The sequence below is a fragment of the Ascaphus truei genome, chromosome 3, assembly GCF_040206685.1.
Source record: "Ascaphus truei isolate aAscTru1 chromosome 3, aAscTru1.hap1, whole genome shotgun sequence".
In the NCBI taxonomy this organism is placed as follows: domain Eukaryota; kingdom Metazoa; phylum Chordata; class Amphibia; order Anura; family Ascaphidae; genus Ascaphus; species Ascaphus truei.
Window position 1 is genome coordinate 105,336,644 of NC_134485.1, and position 20,433 is coordinate 105,357,076.

General features: G+C 43.3%; 1 protein-coding gene across 3 annotated transcripts in view; it reads left to right on the top strand.

Moving 5' to 3' along the window:
* The first annotated feature begins 363 nt into the window (after window positions 1–363).
* The window catches only part of SPAG5 (sperm associated antigen 5), a 32,863-nt gene continuing 12,793 nt past the window's right edge, over window positions 364–20,433 (top strand). For 2 of the 3 annotated variants that reach the window (XM_075589263.1, XM_075589265.1), the window contains exons 1-17: window positions 370–471; window positions 1,404–1,451; window positions 2,235–2,336; window positions 3,562–3,711; window positions 4,274–5,379; window positions 5,793–5,979; window positions 10,527–10,646; window positions 11,446–11,538; window positions 12,430–12,564; window positions 13,058–13,177; window positions 14,280–14,372; window positions 14,443–14,577; window positions 15,226–15,298; window positions 15,574–15,721; window positions 15,944–15,994; window positions 16,348–16,462; window positions 16,751–16,884. In XM_075589263.1, coding sequence (XP_075445378.1) covers window positions 2,280–2,336; window positions 3,562–3,711; window positions 4,274–5,379; window positions 5,793–5,979; window positions 10,527–10,646; window positions 11,446–11,538; window positions 12,430–12,564; window positions 13,058–13,177; window positions 14,280–14,372; window positions 14,443–14,577; window positions 15,226–15,298; window positions 15,574–15,721; window positions 15,944–15,994; window positions 16,348–16,462; window positions 16,751–16,884 — 2,717 coding nt within the window. In that variant the 5' untranslated portion in view covers window positions 370–471; window positions 1,404–1,451; window positions 2,235–2,279. Of the gene's footprint in view, window positions 472–1,403; window positions 1,452–2,234; window positions 2,337–3,561; window positions 3,712–4,273; window positions 5,380–5,792; window positions 5,980–10,526; window positions 10,647–11,445; window positions 11,539–12,429; window positions 12,565–13,057; window positions 13,178–14,279; window positions 14,373–14,442; window positions 14,578–15,225; window positions 15,299–15,573; window positions 15,722–15,943; window positions 15,995–16,347; window positions 16,463–16,750; window positions 16,885–20,433 lie in introns of all 3 variants that reach the window. The other variant, XM_075589264.1, reaches the window with a different exon arrangement.

Here is a 20,433-nt window from a genome sequence, read left to right on the forward strand (position 1 = left end):
GCTGCCATTGAGGTTTTAGACCGAATTTGTAGATATTTTTTTCACATACATGCATTGTGGAGGGGTGGGGGAGAGGGGCTTTTATTAGGGTGCTGTAAAAATGACATGCTGAGGATGTTTAACACTTTACCTGACAGAGGCATCTGCTCTATCATATTAAGATAATAATAACAATAAAAAAAGCCCTGGCCCTCCACATCTGCGATACAAATGACACAAGGGCACGGAGTGAGGAAGTGACAGTTACAGCCGTTGCGCGTGTGTGTATGTGTGTGTGGGTCACGTCTAGAGCGAGGCTTGGAACGCAGACAGTCACTGGCTACTGGTTGGTGGAGGCTGCGGTGACGTCTGACCCCCGAAGACCAATAGCGGCTCGAGGAAACGATTTAAACGCCTGGCGGGGGGACAGGGTTTCGGTTGCACAGCTTCAGATCGGTCCTGTGACAGGGCGGCGGGGGAAGACGTGACCGGGTAAGAAGACAGGGGCGATCGTGACTGTATCACGGAGTTTAGGGGAGCGAGGCCGCGGTATCAGAGAGGGACCGCTATGGCCGAGGAAAGGGACGCGGTTTAGCTTTTGCTTCGGGGGATGCTGAGGTGAGGGAGGCCCAGGGACCGGTTACCCAAACATTGGCCGAGTGTGACGTACTTCCTCACCCCAGAGCACCACTACTACTCTTTCAGTTGGGTTCAGACCCAGTACCAGACTAGCCAAGTCTCCCTTAGTGACTGGGGAACAATGAGAGCGCACAGGTGTCATGTGGTGCAATTATGTAAAGTGGTGCAAGTGGATGAGATGCCTTCCTAATCTGCATCATTCCCTGACAATTCTTTATTATGTTTTGGGCTAAAAAAAAAAAAGTAGTCACTTCAGCCACTGCATTTATACAGTACATCTATCCATAACGACACAGTTACAAGCGCGAATTTACATGCTGATACACACATACACATACACTCACACATACACTCACACATACACTTACACACTTGTATATGCCCTCCATAATGCTACTCGTGCTTCGCCAGGCAGACATTGAAACTAAAGTGGGTGATGGGAACAAATGTTTTTAAATTGGTGAGCCTCCCCCTCCCCCCTTGAAACCTGAATTTGGGGGGGGGGGGGGGGAGGACTATAGTCATCGCACAGCACCTTCTTGTACAGTATAATGGGCCCCACAGGTATCAGCAGGTAACCCTTAACTTCAAAAGTTGAGATGGACAATCCTACTAAAGTCTGCAGGGAGAATTATACAAGACGGTAAATAGGATGAAAGTGGGTTTGACTGAGGCACAGCAGGACGAGACAATGGCTCTCTAGGGAAACGGCAAGTACTCCCTGGGCTATTTCTCTGGACTGGGATTATCTGCTCTGCATTAATTTTTTGTTCTTGAACGTCCAGGGAAGAAGTACAGTTCTCTTTATATGTTGGAACGGGCCAGTAGAGGAGGTGAGAAGGCTCAATTGTTTGCCCCTGTGCATCATGTATTTTTTTTTTGTCATGCATTCAGTGCCCACATAAGGGAAGTTTGTGCTGCTATTGGTGTGCCCTGTTCAGTATATAGATATAGCACCCTTACCATGTACCCTTGGATGATACTCTGTTCAATCGGATCCTTTTGTATGTCTAGAATCATCTTAGCGTGCCTTATTGATTTGTCAGTGTAACTTGTATATAGGGCCTTAACCATACAGACCTATTTGATACTTTACGTGTGTTGAGGTTTTTTCACTGATGCCTTATTAGGGTCTACCTCTGACTACTCTGGTGGGTAGTTTACTATACAACATCACCCTGATAGACATATGCCAAACAAGAAATCTATAAGTGATAATATTCTCATATATCAGATTCTCCCTAAATGTTTTTTTTAACCAACACCATGGTTAATTGAAAACTTTTTTCTTAATGTGAACTTTGCATGCTGGGATTTCATATATTTTACAGCGTGGAAGTGGGTGTTCATGGTTATTATGCTATGTTCAATTTCTGAGCTGTTATGTTTGCCTCTGACTGGCTAATGTGCAATGCTGCTCGTGGTCCCTGTACAGAATAACTATTTTTTGTTTGGGCCTGTAGGACACAGGCACGATCTCCTCTACTTGTTGGTGGCCAGCGTGGGATTGTATAGGAAAGTGCATGTGTTTGTATTATTGCTGGGAGTCAGAGTTCGCTGTTGTAATACTGTATGTGGCATGAAGAATCTCAGAATGTAATATTTTTTTCTCTTAGATCAATGTGAAGAGCTGACCCAGCAAACAGGACCAAGTGTGAAGTATGTGGTCTCCAACCATACATGTGTCTAATGAAAATGATACACCGGCCTTGCAGACGGTAAGTTAGACATCTTAATCCTGACTGCGTTCAATGTAATGGAGACACCAAGATGGATTCTGTCTGTTTCTGAGAAATCAGCTTGAGTATTATGCATGCACAACTGGACAGTCGTCATTCTACATTGGGAGGTAGACACTCCCTTTTAGTGGCATCTATAGCCATCCAGTGCTGTGCTGAAAAGGTTGAATCCTTCAGCTCACATGTACATCAGTGATCAGACGAATGTCTCCATCACACTCCAGGTCAAACCTATCTCAGGTGGACATTTTATGAGAAAAAAACCTGAAATGTCCATCTGACTGATATATATATATATATATATATATATATATATATATATATATATATATATATATATATATATATATATATATATATATATATATATATATATATATATATATATATATATATATATATATATATATATATATATATATATATATATATATATATATATATATATATTTGAGATTGAGTGCGATGGAGACATTCTTCTGAGAACCGTAATTGGACAGTCCCCAACACCATTCTGACTACTTGCGTCTGTGACGCATACAAATCATCACCATGCTACTAGCCGGCAAGCTCAGGGGTTCATCAGAGCCACGGATATACAGTAGATCTGGTGCTACACACCAGTTCAAGTTATATAGCAACATACAGTTGTACACCAACCACTTGAGGCAGGACATTTTGATGACAAATAAATATCTTAATATTCAATCAATGATTTGTTTTATCCAAAGTTTCTGCCTCACGCGGTTGGTGTAAATGGAAGTGCAAGTTGATCTATATTTAGATCAGTGGTTTTAAACTGTTCTATGGAAGGTTGCCAGGAGTTCCTCAACAATGCTAGTAGTGGATATTTAACTGTAAGACTCATTCATTCAAAACAAATAAATATACCATACAGTGATACCACTTTTACATAAATGCGTAGAAAGACTGGGACTCCATGGAGTTCTAATGCAATTTCTGCACGTTCAGCAGTTCTGTGCCTGGGAGTCATTTCTTAATGTTTACTTTTTTATATTACGTATTTAAAATGGTCTGTTAATTCTGTAAAGCACTTGTGTTTGTCATCACATTAACGTAAGTGTGTTTTTGAACGTCGGTACATTTCATGCAAAGTAAAAATTAGAGGTGACATGCTAGTTGGGAAAATAAACGAAATAGTATGTATTTGTAACTGTGTAACTTTATTTTTGTCCTATTTTAGCCACAGCGCAAATCTGTTGGACGAACTCCACTGCAAGACCTCACAGTTCAATGCATTACTTTGTCTGAGACAAAATGTTCATCTAACATACAATCGTCTATGACCAAATTATCCTACTGTAATAAATCAGTACACCAGCTACATTTGAAGGTGAGACTTTCTCCCCTTACCTTTTACTCAAGGGCTTTCTTTGCATCTTGAAGTAGTATTATTAGACCACGTCCATAGGACAAGCCATGCTGAGCCGTGCCAACGCTCCGCGCTGAGCCCCTGCATCCTCAGTGAGGATGTCTTGAGAGGGGGCTCACGCGAGCGTCCGCAGGCGTGCTGAGGAGTTGGCTTTTTCAGCCGACAGCCAAGCTGTTTTTCAGAGCACTGTCAGCTGAAAACATCCAATCAGCCTGAAGCAGCGTCAACGTCACGGCGCCGTGACGTCGGTACGTCGCGGGCGATTGGCCCAGCGACGTCACTGCCCCACCTCCCCCCGCCTCCCGATCGCGCCCGCTGGCTCGCCTGCATGTGCATGAAAACGCACAGAATTCAGCAGACGAGCCTCAGCGTCAGCGCGGCTCCGAACTGCTCCCCCCTCTATGGACGCAGCCTTAAGCAAAATGTGAGCTTCGGCAACTTTGTCATTTGCTCACGTTGTTTCAAACGACCTCAAATCGTTTTAAGGCTGACCAGTTAATAATGTTCATTTGTTTTAAAATAGGACTCGTCCACTTGTAATACAGGCACAACAGTGAACATTTTGGCTGATCTCTGCCCTAAGGATGTTTTGAAGGACACTGGGGAAAATGAGATGTGTGCTTCACAGAATATACAACCAAGCCCATTTTCTTGGAGCAATTTTGCAGAACATAGTCTGGATGCATCAAATACTAATTTGGAATTTCGAAGCACAGGCCACACCAGTCAGCCTTGTGTACACAGTCTGCTTTTAGAACCTGTATCTTCATCTCCTATCCCAAGCCCAATTGCTGAGGATCAAGAAGAACCTTCTGCTTCTAGCCTAAATGTGGAAAGCAACAAATCACTGATTGTAATTTTGTCTTCTGAAGTGCTGTGTGATGAACTGGTGTCTGGAGAAGAAAAGGCTACAGGTAGTCCTGAGGTGGAAATTGGTAGATCCCAAATAGCTACAGATGTGCAGAATGATACATTCAATACTGGAGAAAGTGAGCATAAGCATTCTGACCATGGGATAACTGATAATAATGCAATATTGACTTCATCCCCGGGGCTTAGAAGTTTAGATTGCATGGAACAAAGTGCTGAAATCCGATCTCTCATACTAGAGGAACCTGTAGTGAGTGAGGACCAGTTGCATTCAAAGCCAAATACACCCACCCATTTGTCTCATGCACTTGATGTAAGCTTGGATGCGTCCAAACCTTTCTTTAGATCTGACGAAACATCTACTGGTTTATCAACTCTTTTACCTCCAGACCTTTTTGGTGAGGTGTGTGGTGAGGCAGCCAAAAGCCTTGCCAGACCTTGTACAGAAACTGCTCTGTCACTATTGTTGCATCAAGAAAGGACCTCACAGGACAAAGCGGATACCGATGACACATGCACTCCATACATCCTCAAAAAAGGCAAACTTGCTTTTCCAGCCCATGGCCCTTTGTATTCACCTTTAAAGGTCCCTGAGATATGTGTGACCCCAATATCAAACTCCAGTGCAGTCACATGGACGACACCTATAATGCTGTTGAACAAGAGCATGAACACCTCATGGGACTTGGGTAACTTTGTTGGAAAGAGTGAGCAAATTGCACAAGATAATGCCTCAGAAACAGATTCCCTGCTCTGGAAGTAAGTCACACTCTACACAGCACTATTTTGTTACATGTAGTATTAATCTTTCTTTTTTTGAATTGGGCCACGCGTATAGTGCCCGCGACGGGTGACATCTCCACTAGCGATAGTTATATTTTGCGGCGGCGGCCTGGCATTTGATTGGTTCAGGGGCTGTCGCATGAAAAATCAAATATTGCCAGCTACCAAAATTCGCGATGCTCCATCGCATTGTTGCCGTCGCGCTTACTATAAGCGCACGCGGCGGTGGCAATGCATTTGTTTTTGGGCGATGTCGCGGGCACTATACGCGCCGCCTAAGTAGCCATTGTTTCTCTAAATGTGGTAAGACGAGCCTGACAATCTGCTGTTGGCGGTTTTTGCATCTTTCCGATTTTTGATTACTTATTAATACTTGTTGCCCCTTGCAGTTTTTCCAGAGAGTCGCTCCGTGGTGCATCCCGAGAAGAGTTGGAGAATCGGTTAGAGGGCACATTGATTGTTGTTGAAGTTCTTTCACGCCAGCTCCAAGGCTGGCAAAAAGATCAGAGGCTCTGCTCTAGACCCTCCGAACAGAGAGAAACCTCCACGCAGACATTTGTCACACACAGCTCTTTGGTAAGGAGTGGGAACCCCATTAAAAACTAAACAAATCAAAAGCAAAAAAAAAACTAGTTGGGAAGCTGGGGGTCTCCAGCTGAACTGCATGAATTTCCACTGTGGGGATCCTCTGCTTCCGGAGATGCATATCCCGGAATGTGACAAAGTTTTTAATGCAGATTAAAAAGTCCTGGATGATACATGACCTTTAAAATGCCATGTTCACCCTTGAGGGCACAGTAGTATGGCAACTAATGCTCTGGAGACCCCTGCTTGAAACCTAGTGCTCAAAGGCTGATCCACAACTTTAACCTGGAATGCACCTTTATAAAGAAGCATTACCTCTTGGATTAATTGTTATTTAGGTTTGAAGCAGTGTCTCTAGCTGAACCACATTTTATTTCCGCTCCAGGGGCCCCCGGCTTGAGATGTATACATCAAAGGGACTGTCGGCAACAGCTCTGGCTAGGCACAAAAATGTCTGTGTTCAGGCTCTACAGTATGTCCTGTGGGCCGATGAGAATCTGGAAAGTAATCGCATTCTGCATCCTATTGTCCGTGTGACGTGGCACCTTCAAACAGAAGATACTGGCATTCCCTTGATGTATGTAGCTCTGAGCAGGGGGTTCCCAGAGCTGAAATGAATACAGTTCAGCTCCAGAGAGACTGCTGCAAACCTAGGGGGGAATTAATTATATTTTTAAAGGTTTAGGTTAGGGATCTGAGGGTAGAGCTGACAAAGGTGCAATCCTTATGGTCTGGTGGGGATTCTAACTTTTTTAAAGCAGTGAAGCTTTCTTTATCCATCAACCCCTATGACCGTACACCTGAATGGGGATCAAGACCCTCCCACGCTAGGGTAGGTCTACTCTTGCCACTAATTTAAAAAGGCTCCTAAGTTTTTAATTTATTTTTGTCCTACTGCTCAGGGTAGATATACCTGTGGTGCAAGACGTGAGCCACTCCGACGGCTGCTTTTCTGGTTTCATCTCATCCAAAGTCCCACTGCAGCTGTGCTACTTGCAGCTGCTAACTGGGGGAATGCCAAGCGCTTTAGTCTGCAGACCATGGCATGCTAGCCTATCAAACATGTTTTCTGCATAGCCGTTAGACTGTTTCTCATTGTTGGAGCAGGATGGCGTTGAAGCATAAACATCAAGAAGCACCTTTACAGATACAAACGTAATTTTTAGCATGTTCAACAGAGGACGTTATGTGATTCTCATTTTTAAGTCACTCATGTTGAATACTTTATTAGCCACACCTCTTGAGCCTTGAACCATCTAGACTGCATTTGAAGTTTGCTCAAAGATCGGGGTGCGTGAAGTTCCTGAGCTGCGCCCCCCTGCCTGGTAGCCCTAGCGCTCGCCCCCTCCCCACCCTTCCCACGTCCTAGGGCTCGGCGTCAAATGACGCCGTGGACCATGTGCGTCACCTGTGACGCATCGCTGAAGACCCAGCAGAGTGCAGGTAAGGAAGTTGGAGGCCTCACTCCTCCCCGGTGTTTAATTTAAATGCCTTGGGGAAGAGTGCGTGGCCTCTGACTTCTGCGCCCCCAGTTTGCACACCCTTGCTCTAAGGAGACCACGTTTAGAGTTGTCACAAGGGCCATATTTGACACCCAAGTCTCCACACTGCCCTTATCTCAACTCAATCAGCCATATACAACCCATCTGGCCCCTTTTTAAGTGAGCCTATTCAGGATGCCCCCCAAATTAAGCGCTCTTTTGAAGTGCAGAACAAACCTGGAAAAAGTCCTGACATGTTACAACTCAAATAGATGTTATTTTAAAATAAAACTCCAATCATCTTAACCCCTGATGCACCAGATGGATTAAAATACATGATATCTCATGAAATTATCATGACAGCCTGCATGTCTCTTTATGACTGACTAGAATAAAGGAACAGCTGGTATCCGGGATGAGCCCACACAAGATTCTGAAGGACATCGGGATAACACGCAACTTTGCTGGCCCACCCCGTGAAAAGCTTTAAGCAGAGTCAGGAAGTTGCTCTATCAAAGAGCAGAGTCTATTACTAATCTTTGCGGGCATTAAGGCTTATGTTAGACTCTGTGCTCGACCTAAAATGTCCATCAATTCATTAGAATCAGGTTTTTCAAGGAAGTCACTCATATCCATAGACTCCCTGCAGCCGGGAGATGTCTTGGCAGCTATCAGCCTAAAGGGCACATGCTTATTCCTGTTCCACACACATTACAACAAATATCAATGATTCTTTGTTATGGAGATATCCGTTCTCCACTCCTTTTTGTACTGGCTACCACTCGTAGCGCCCCCCCATCCCCCCCATTTTATTTTTTATAACCAATATTCTGGCAGTTGTCACTCTGAAGTTAGGTGATCGGTCTAGGAAGTTTAGCCGCTGGCCATTTTGATGTCAAGGTAACCCCTAACCTTAACCCCTAATGCTAACACTAATATTTATCCTGAAACCCCTAACCTTACCTTTTAAGAGCTTAATCACTTACCCTAAAACTGCTAAAGTTGACCCCTAATGCTAACAATGATCACTTGTCTTAGGGGCAAAACTGCTGGCAGCGGACTGTTCTTTGTGGCTGAATGGCATTGGTCCATGGTCTCATTCTGTCAGGCAATATACCTCCGTGTTTGGATATATTGATTAGCGCACATTTATACCTAGAGGCACAAGCCCACATGCTGATCTCCTTGCAACAGCGCTTTTGGATAATGAAGACAGAAAAGTGCTCACTAGCTCCTTCTTGGATTTTGCTCCTTTCCATGGGGAAAGCTTTCAGGATTGCCTTGACTAGTACGGCAGAGCAGCTGTTTCAACTGACTTGTGAAAGGCTGCTTGGGCAGTTGACTATGGGCGCACTTTCAGCATAACATCATAGATGAATCTTTTGGGAATACAGATGTGTCCCATTATTTTGACACCTCACCAAAGCCTAAGATTGTGGGAAGATCTCTGAAATGAGTGGTCAGTGACTTGAGAATCACAACATGGAACCCGCTGTCTGACTTCAGTAGTTTTCAGGATTCCTACACTTTAATTGGTAAGCTGCAGAAGCCGCTCTTCTGAAATCTTGGCAATCAGTGGTGTGATTTTTTTTTTTTTTAAGGATTAAATGATTTTACCTACTTCCCTAGAGGGAATCTTTCAATATTCAGACCATGACACTACAGTAGCTTAGTTGAACAAGTAGGAGGGCACAGAGCCCACACGCAATAATTGAGATCTCAAGGCTTCTAACTGGGTGGAAAAGCATGTTCTGTACACCAAAGCATGTCATATTGCAGGGACATCCAATATCTCTCCAGGTTTAGGCTGTGTCCATAGTTGATCTGATGGCGCGAGCGCCTAATACAATCAAATGGAGACCTTTTGAGCATGTCCATAGATCGTGTGTGCGCGCCGATGCATGGCAAGACAAACTTGTTTGCGTTTGCCGTGCAATGGCTCTGGTGCACAGTTCAGCCAATGAAGGTAAACCGCTCACGTGCCGGCATGCCCCCACCCCCCTCATTGCACAACCCTGCAAGACACGGATCGCCTCAAGTACAGGCGCTAGTGATGTCACGTGCTCGGTCGTGCTTGCTATGGACCTGGCCTAAAGTCACAGAATCCGTCCAAGAGGGGTCTCTCTAGAAAAGGGTTGCCATAAGTGGACCTTATGGCAATGCAAAACGGCCAGTGTTTTGAACCTGGAATGTCAGCCAAAAAGCGATCTATTTAGAGGCTGTTCACTGAATGGGATTTTATATCTATATCTATATCTAACAGATAGATACTACAGATAGATAGATACTACAGATAGATAGATACTACAGATAGATAGATACTACAGATAGATAGATATCTATATCCGTTCTGTGGCTAACAAATAAAAGCATTTCGTTAGCCACAGAACGGTATCATCTATTTATTTTTTGATTATTGAAGCTCGACTAACACGGTACTGATACCTCTACGTGTGTGTGTGTGTGTATGTATGTATGTATATATATATATATATATATATATGTATGTATATATATATATATATATATATATATATATATATATATATATAATATAATATATATTAATATAATATAATATATTCTCATGTCAATAGATCAGCAGAATAGACAGCCAGCATGGTTGTTCTTCTCTTCCTCTCTGTGCTCTAACAGTTTTGGAAAGCCCATGCAGCTTGGCTAAATTAATATTGGCGTTACTGGAGCGGGAGCCATATTAATTGGTGGCAAGAGTGGACCTACCTTTGTGGAAGGGGAATAATCCCAATTTCTGTGCACTGTAATGGGAGGTTTTATGGAGAATGGCTACACTATATGTTCAGCTTTCTGCCATTGAGTTTAATCATGTTAATGTTTAGTTGCGTGAGAAACAACCTTTGTTGGGTCACTATTGCCTACTATACACAAATACTAGCACAGATGTGTGGGGTGTAACACTTTGCATGGCATGCCTCCCCCATCCCACAGGCTCCATGACATTTGGTAGACTTTTGTAACCTGTGCATGGCCTTGCAGCGATGTTACAGCCCAGATTTCTTACTGTTGCTTTCTTTGCAGGAGGAGAAATATTATCACGACATGTACATAAGAACAATGGGGAGGCTTGAATCCATGCAGCGCTCCCACGAAGAGGAGGAGCAGTTGAAGCAGATGCTTGGGGACCGTGCTCGGGACCTGGTGCGTAATGAGATCAGTGTATACAGCAATCCTATTTGTTTTTTGACAGGGCATTTTAGATCTTGCTCAGTAAAATGATATGTCTCGGGTAGGAATGGTCAATGTACCAGTACCACTAATACCACAGTACTAAACAGATGGTAAGTCAATGTGACATGAGTAATTACCGTGATATTACTTTGTGCCAGCTTGTGGGGTCACAGGTGCAGTTTTGAAGCCGTTACGTGTGGTGCCTGCCCATGTGGCTGTCAGACCGGCTCATCTCTCTCTCCTGTCACGTCCTTTCACTCTCATGCAGTCAGAAGCATGGCTGCTAGAGTTGGGGAGTGAAGTGTCTGGGATTTCTGTCGGAGACTGCGCAGCAGCTCAAACTGAACTGCTTTTCTGAAGTCGAGGCTTAGGTCACGACCCCTCTACCTCAATCCCATCTCATCCTGGGATGACTTTGAACCCCTTCTCCACCTTCACTGCTTCCATCACCCTCATTCATGCCTATGTGCCCTCATCTCTCATCCTTGGTTCCAATTAAAAGCACATTTCATGTATAAAATGGTAAAAAGATATAAAACTTATTTTTTGGACAATACTTCAGAATATAGTAACTTTTTAATAGACTTTATTTGTATTTTTTTGAGAGCAGAATATGGTCCTTGCGGGTTTGATTCATTTGTGTATGATGCAATAAAAGTTAATGACTTCAATATTACAGGCTGGTGATTCCTCAGTTCAAAGTGCTTTCATGAATGGCGGCTTCCTATATTTGCAATGAGGCTGACAAAATGCGCTCCTTGTATTCCAGGATTCCCACATGACTCTGTCGGCATCCATGATTGAGTTTGCTGAGAACATGTATGAGAACACGCAGAGGGATAAAGTCGATATGAGCCATAAGGTGAGAAGCCAGCCTAAATATTTACTTTTAATCCTTGTTTTAAAAAAAATAAAGATTGGTCCCTTTTCATTAAATGGAGTGTATTCTAACATTGTTCCTTAAACGCCATAACGTTTCAAACTCTGCTGTGCAATATATTTGATTGCATTGCTACAGCTATAGGCAGTGTTCGACAAACCTATACATTTGCTCGCCCCGGGCGAGTGGATTTAACCCCCGGGCGAGTAAATATTGGCCCAAGCAGCACACGTTTGGTACTAGGTGGCGAGTAGATTTTTTTTGTGTGGCGAGTAGATTTTTTGGTGATTTGTCAACCACTGGCTATAGGATTGTTTCTCCCCCCCCCCCCCCCCCCTCTCCCGGCTGGTATGGGTATCTTTTCCTCTGATTTGATGACTTGTCATGTGGGGGACCTGGGAAAATGACTTCCAGAAGCTGTTGTGTAGATCTTCCTAGAGTGAATGGTTGGTTGGGTACAGATGCTTCTGTTTCCTGGAGAGGTGTCTTTATTCTGGGATTGTCATCTGGGGCCCCAGCTAACTGCACAAGCTTACCTTTTTCAGCAGGCATTTTCCACTGGTAGTACTTGAGTTACTCATTGGTCCTGATGTGGGTGTGAATGTAACAAACATTGACACCACAGTCCATAAACATTGACTTTACTGGAGTACCACCGTAATCTTATTGGGATAATGCTGATCACATCACTAGTTGACAGTTTTGTTTATGCAGTCTCCGTACCACTGATGTCCCACTGTCCTTTATGAGACATTAAGCTAAGATTTCTACTGAGCGTTGGTAGGAATACATGATCTTTATATTCTGTAAGGGATGAAGGTAACGTAGTCCAGTAACTGGAAATTGTCCCCTTCTGGCTTTGTTCTACTCCAGATCAGCCAAGTCAGGACCCTTCTAGCTGATCACTTGACTTTACTGAATAAGATGGAAGGGAAGATGCGGGCCAACTTGCTTCACAGGGATGAAATGACCTCCTGCATGGAAGATGCTCTCCGCACCAAAGAAGCGGTAATTGACACGACGTACTTGCTTCCTCGCCACCCTGCTCAATCAATTCTTACATATTGTATGGACCAAACCCCATGTGTGACCCACAGTCCCAAAATGGCTACAATTCTAGTGACTTTAATAGCTCGTGGTATTGAGGGTATGGCTTCTCTTAGTGTAGCAGGTTCCCTAGACAAGTTTATTCTTGTCTGCATTTCCTCTATTCTGTGAACCAGATGGAGGGACCTATCTTCGTAAAACAAAATCATAGGGAAATAGTAGTTCTCTTGGTAAACATAAAGCTTCTGCAAACTAATGTAATTTCTATATAGACTGAGCTGAAGTATTGCAAGATAAAGTTCTTTGGTGCAGTCAAAATGACCTTTATTTTTGATGCGGTTTGTTTATGCAACAATACTTTTACCCTGGTCTAAGAAAACCTATACAAATGTAACATCCTGTAATGCCATAATACACAGACCTTGCTGTGATGTTTTTGTCTCCCGGAGTACAGACCGATCAGTGTTTCCGAGATCTTGAGCTCCACTCCTCCGCCGTCATTTCCCAACTGCAGCGGGACTCTGCATCTGAGAAAAAGCTTTGTGCGGCTCTTAAAGACGCCTATGAGCAGCAGGTAATCTAGAACCCGGAAAAGATGGATTGGAAGGTTGGGGAAAATGCAGAGAAACCTCCATATGTGGTAAAGAAAATGGCAAATCTTCAGGCTTATTGTCTCCACCTTCGAAATGCCTCAGGTGCATGTAAAATGTAGCGCACAACTAGATCCTATAACAGACTTCCCAAATGGGCTTAAAAAGTTCAACTTGAAGCCATAAATGTTTGGAGGCCACCATGTAATGCATGCAAGCCAGTCACTGAACACATTTTGTTTCAGTGGCTACAATCGGCACTGGTGTTGGTGTCTGCATACCGGCTTTCTACAGAGATTCTTTATAAAAAATAAAACAAAAGTAGCACTCCAGGGAACATGTTTGCTTGCGGTTTGGACAGTGAACTAGTGGCTATTTGTCCTTTCTAGATTAAAAACCATTTTATACCGCTTTTAAAGAAAGTATTAAAAGATTGCTTAATATTGGGTTATATTTTGTAGTTTTCTTAGAATTGCAGTGTAGTGGATTCAGTGGCACAGCTAGATATGGGTGGGCCCCCCGAGCAAAAATATTTTCAGGGTTTTCAGGGCCCCATTAAATATAATACTGACTTATATTTTTTTCTCCTTCTCCCTGATCCTTTCTCATAAGCTCCCCCTCATCCTCTCCAGCCCTCTTTCTCGCCCATCTCCCATGCCTACCTTTGGCGGGAGGAGATGATTAGAGGAGCAGCCGGCAGAGGAGTTGTGGCAGCAGACACCGGAAGTTATAATGACTTCCGGGTCAGACTGCTAGAGGGCTCTCCTCCCCTGCCTTGCTGATTCCTCTACTGGCTTCTGTTTGCCAGGGCCAGCCACTGCATACAATCTCTCTCCCCTCCCCCTCCCCCCTGTCTGTCCCTACGGGGGGAGGAGATATTAGGAGCGAGCTGGTGCCCGAGCTATAGCTACGTCCCTGTGTAGATTGCACATTTTGATGACAGACTGGTCTCCTCTTCTATTTAAGCACACTTGCAACATGCAGCTGGTGGTTTTGGGTGACAGCAGAGACTGTCCCCTCGCTCTGCTCTTGTTTGAACTTTTTGCTGAATTCTAGGCTGCACACCATTATTTGTATTCCTTTCAGCTTTCCTATAATGACGAAATGAAGCTCTTTGCTGAGAGAGCTCGTTCTGTCTGCTCGGTCATGGAAGACGACCAAAACCACTTGCGGTCACAGGTAATGAATGAACCTGCTGAGTCTCTGGTCGTTGTGCATGTTTTGTGAGTAATCCTTTATTTGTTTGCAGTGCTCACAGGCTAGGGAGCTGATGTCCCGACATTGGCATGTGTTAGAGGCTCTGAAAGAGAGGACGCAGAAAGCACTGCAAGTACATGACGTAATGGAGAGTGAAAGGGACTCGGCCTTACTGGAAAAGAAAGGGGTGAGTGCGCAGGGTAAGCGGGTGTCAGGTTGATTATGCTCCTTAGTTGGACAAATGTGGTGCTGCATCGTACCTATGAGGCAGCATTTTATATTCAGGACTCTATGAAGTACCTACCAGCTATACATGCTGCCAAAAACAGAGTACACCAACTGGGAAGCCAGTAAAAAAATAATGGCATATAGCTGCTGATCCCTGCCCCTCTTTAAACCCTTCTCCACCCCAGAAAATCCACAGCTATGCAGATAGTCAGCCTCTCCCTACATGTCGTAGAGAACACGGGTGCTCCACAATCACAGGACCGCCAATAGTACGAAGAATAAAGGGATTGTGGCACTCCTTTGGTCTTCAAGTCTGCAAACCTTTGATAGATTCGGCAGGGGACTTAAACTTTTTTTTTTCCCTCCTACTATTTGAAGACCACCGGAGTGCCACGATCTCTTTATTCTTCGTTGGAAATGGTCTTGCACAATTTACCATGCTTAATTTTACGAAGGTTGTTTCCCCAGAGCATGTAATGCTGTTATAATACACACATGACCATGGAAACAACCTCCACTCTTGCAAACATGTTGAACACTTGAATTGGATGGTATTGTACTTTTCAAAGCAGGAGAGTTCATTCGTGCTCTTGTGTGGTCCTTACAGGCGTGCAATCAGCTGGAGGATATGAAGTCTCAGAATGACCAGCTGATCATGGAGACCACTCGTCTAGGTTCAGGTTTGTTTACCCATGATTTGTAGGCAAAGTTCCCAGGTTATAGATGCATTTGCTTATTGAACATCTCTGGAAGATAAGGGGTTAAGAGGTTCTAGGAATCATTTACCAAAAAGTGCATTTTAACTTGTCTGGGCCTTATCCTTTAGACTAACTTCCTGAAGTGCTCAACTTGCATTACTGAACCAAGTATAATTTCTAGACTTGTTTTTTTTCCTACCCTTTTGTCTTACATTTTCTGCAGCGGTTATGCTAAAACTTTATCCTATATTCTCCAGAGTTGGCATCTCTGATAGAGCATTTGTGTGGACTGGAGTCTGAAAAAGATCATCTAAAACAGGAGAATGCAGAGCATATGGATAAGCTGTCTGCCAAAGATACATCCCTGAAACTGGTAGAAGAGGAGCTGAATGAGGCAACTGCTCGGTGAGTGTCACAAAGACCTTTCAGCCAAGGTTGGTTGTGTGTTTTTTTTTTTGTTTTGTTTTTTTACATGAAATGAATCTAGCATTGTGATGTCCTAGAAGACACACTATTATTTGCTGATTTTTTATTTTTTTATTTTTTTTTGGTTACGATATTTGTCTGGGATTAAACTTCCCTCTGCAGTAATATGCTGTTGGTCATTTGAACCATTCTATCTTTTAGGGAGCGGGCGGTTCGGGAACACAACCAGCAACTGTCTGAAGTTGTGCTCAGGTGCGTGTAATCCATTTATTTTTCCCTGCAGTACACTTGCTGAACATACAGTACGTCAGTGCTTGGTAGGGTGGGTGAGGAGATGTTGCAAGAAAATATTCCTTTCAGAAGCTTTGACCTTCTCTGACTAATAGGGGACTAATGTGGGAAACGTCTGAATGTCCATCCCAAAGTGTTTTTTTGTTTTTGTTTTTAGATACTCCACCATTGGAAGCAATGGGGATTTTTGTTTATCTTGTGGTTTATAATTCACTAATTGAACTATGCAAATGCTTTACTTCTGAACATGCTGTATCTAATATACAGGATTGTCGCAACGGTCATTGCGTTTTTGTCTTCTTTGCTCTGTTCAGGTTGGAACGGAGTCTGTCAGAAACTGAAAATCAGAAGCAGAGGCTACAAATAAAGCTGGACAGGCTGAAAACGGAAAATCTATCCCAAATTGCAGCTTACACGGAGAGCCTTGAGGTAACGGGAGTGGTGGGAGAGGCCATACACCCGTGTGAAAATATGGAGTTCCACTATTATAAACATGATTACAAATACAGATTGATGACCTCTAGACTCCTGAAGTAAATGGGGCTATTGTCAACTATATATTAAATATTTTTTATCTTTTATATCTCCACTAGTGGTTATGCTAATCTTGACTTAGTTAAGTCTTAATAGAACTCCTACTTCTATTTTTGTTAATAAATTACTTCTAAAGTATGTAATCTGTCTAATGTATGTGCTTTCATTTCCTTTTTTAACCAGTTCATTCAAGAAGAGAGCACTGTGTGCCGTGAGCAGTCGGATGAGGCTGAATCCCAGTTAAAAACAAATCTTTTTGCCTTGCGGGAACGGAATCTGCAGTGTGAGACTCAGAAGGACACAATCCAAGAGCTACAGTAAGGACATACCTTTTCTCATGCGGTCTTACACTTCTTTACACATCTCCCTCCTGTGATTAGAAAACTCTGCAGGGAACAGCACAATGTTTAGAATTCCCTCCCTCAATTCTTCTAGATCAATGGCACTCTTAGGCCTTGGCCATGTTTGGCGCTTGCTGGCGGAAGCGTGCTGATGCGCGCTCCCGCTCAGCACTGAGCCCCTACAGCCGCAATTAGAGCGGCTTTAGTAGGGGCTCACCTGCGCTTCCGCGCGCTTGCGGAAGCGCAGGTCTTAGGGGAATTTAAAATTCCCCCGCTTGCTGGCGAGACAGGCCGGTCATGTGAGCGGTTCGCCCAATGAGGGCGAACCAGCTCCGTGACGTCACTGGCCCGCCCCCTGACGGTCTGTCCCCCTTCTGCCCCGTTCCCTGTCCCCCTTCTGCCCCGTTCCCTGTCCCCCTTCTGCCCCGATCCCTGTCCCCCTTCTGCCCCGATCCCTGTCCCCCTTCTGCCCCGATCCCTGTCCCCCTTCTGCCCCGATCCCTGTCCCCCTTCTGCCCCGATCCCTGTCCCCCTTCTGCCCCGATCCCTGTCCCCCTTCTGCCCCGATCCCTGTCTCCCCTCTGCCCTGATCATGTCTCGTGTGTGTGTGTGTGCGCGCGTGTGCGTGCGCGTGTGCGTGAATATATTTATCAAAGTTGCACAATGTTAATAAATAATTTATTCTCACATGTCTTTTTTTTTAAATTTTTTAAATATTATATAATATACACACACACACACACACACACATATATATAATATACACATATACACACACACGTTCCCCAGTGACACACAAACACACAGACCACTTCAAAGTGACACACACACTGACAGCTACCAAGTGACACACACACACAGTGATACCCGCCTCCCAAGTGCTTGCTGTCTCCTCTGTCAGGACAGCAAAAAGCTCCTGGTAGAGCGAGCGGCAGCAAGCGAGAGCGAGCAGCCGCACCTAAGCGCTTACTATGTCCCAGGCCTAAGTGTTCATTTGTAATGTTGAGGTGTGTATCATCTTCAGCCCTTGTCGATCTATTGCTTGTGGAAGGCATCCCCAGTGATTTTTCAGGTATTGCAGTTGCAAGCTTCATGTTGCTCCAACCAATTTCGTGGTCTCCTCTTGCTTTTGGTCGTCGATCTTGTGATATTTGTTGGAATCAAGTGGCGTATCTGCTTTTATCCAATGATGGTCACTTCTTCTTGAATATCTTTGGCCCATTGCCATTTTAATTTACCTTTGTGATCAATCTCTTTACTGTCTTCAGGAAACACCAAGCCTATATCTCTCCCATATGCGTTGTCTGACTTATCTACACATTTAGGATCCAAGTTTTACATCAATATGGGAGCACAGGCAGGATACACTTAAAGCTGCAGTCCAAGCAATATCCTACATGTGTGTTTTTTTTGTTTTTTTGAGTAAATGTAGGGGGTGGATACAGGATGGGGAGGGAGAGGAACAATGAAACCAACGAAACCAACATAATAAAATCCAAAATAATACACTCCCTGAAATAATAAGAACTTTAACAGTATTAATATAAAAACAAAGATATATGTATATGTAGCGGCAAGATAGTAACCTTAATAATTTTCATGATTCTTTGGTATACTATAGCTTAAAACATACAGGACACCTACAAGCTCATATTGAACCCCCAAAATAACCACAACGTATATATGTGTATATATGTGTGTGTCACAGAGGACTGCTACTGAGCATGGCAATATATATTTAAAACCAGAGACAGAACATGAAACACAGAGCTCAGTGCACATCCAGTGAAACGTATACACGGTACAGAGCCTAAGTATATATGTATAGATATCTATTAAATAAAATGGTCTTTTGGTTTAACATTTTGGCCAAAGTGTTGTAAGCCCCTGAGCCACTACACGGCAGACCACATCTCAAGGGTACCTAACACTAATATAAATTCTTAACCTGTGCATTACCAGGAAGAATGATTTATAATAAATCTGTCAAAATTAGTTGCATAGTTCTAAGTCTGATTGAAGCTCTTATTAACCTGTACATTACCAGGAAAAGCACTCTGTATTAGATTTGTCACAATCAAACTGCAAGCAAGCAAGTTCCCCTGAGAGTGGGAGATGCAATGGAGTGAGCTTTTAACCATTTAAATGTGGGATGGGGTGAGCTTCAATTAGGTAGGAGGGAGCCACCTTCCAATCAGCTAAGACCAGCTGAACAAGAATTGTAAAACATACAGGACACCTACAAGTTCATATTGAACCCCCAAAATAACCACAACATATATGTGCATTGAGCTCTGTCTGTGTTTCATGTTCTGTCTCTGGTTTTAATTATACTATAGCTTGTAAAAAAAAATTTTTTTTTAACATTTTCCCATTATAGAAACCCATTTTTTAAATTTTACTTTTTAATCTTCCAATTTGTTTAAATTGACGCTATATCTTCTGGAAAGGCATTCAACCATGGATTCCAGTTTTTTATTTATTTATTTTTTGGGGGGTCTAGAGAACGGAGTAGAATATACACTTTGAGATCAACCCCTTGTGATGTTTGTATTGTGCACATCTCCACAAATTTGGTTAAATGTGTATTCCCTCGCAGAAACATTTTGGAAAGAAATAAAATGCCTGATTTGTGTATATCTGAAATATTCTGAAAATGGAATATTGTGTGTGCACAACAAATAAAATACAAGATGCGTCAGTATGGGAATATTAATAAATTAAATGATATATACTATTTAAATAATAATGCACATATAACCACTAGTGAAATATAACAATAGTAACTTTTTTTTCTTTTCCTCATCATATCAGAGAATGCTCTGGAACAGTTTTTTGTGACAAATTCCCATATCTCTGGCAGCACAGTCTCCGGGATATTGCATTGTCTCAGATTATTTCGTCTGGTGCGGTTGTAAATCTTCCAGGGCTTCTGTCGGGGTGTTTAATTATGCTTTTTTTTAAAGCTAGCAGTTCATGTTCAGTGACTTTTTGGGCTGATATAAGCTCATCTGCTACCCCTTCTAGACAGTCAGTTCTTTCTCCCAGTCCGTGCAAGTCTGTTCTTAATTCATATACTACTTTGGTAATTTCTATTTTCATCTTCTGTAACATACTTTTAAGTAGGTTGTCAAGATCACATTTGGTAGTAGGTCTGGCACTATCATCCATACCTCTTGCTCCTGATTCTGAAGGGTCACGTGCTGCCGCCATCTTGTGTTCCTGGGTGTTTCTGCAGCGTTCGTATAACAGAATTGAGGCTGCTAGACTTGCCTGCTTCTTTCCAGTGTGCGGCTTCATCTTGCTGGATGGTCCGCAGTTGATAGCATTTTGGCTCACAGCCCAGACACGCAATCAGGTTTTCTTCAGATTTCCCTGCCTTGGAATCGGAGTAGCTCCGAGCTCAAGCAGCCATGTCGGCTCGCTGCACCTGCGCTCTGTCTGAATTACATTTTTAATGTAACAAGCATTTTTTTTGTTTCTATAGCAGCGATTTACAAAGTCACAACCCCATCCTCTTCTGAA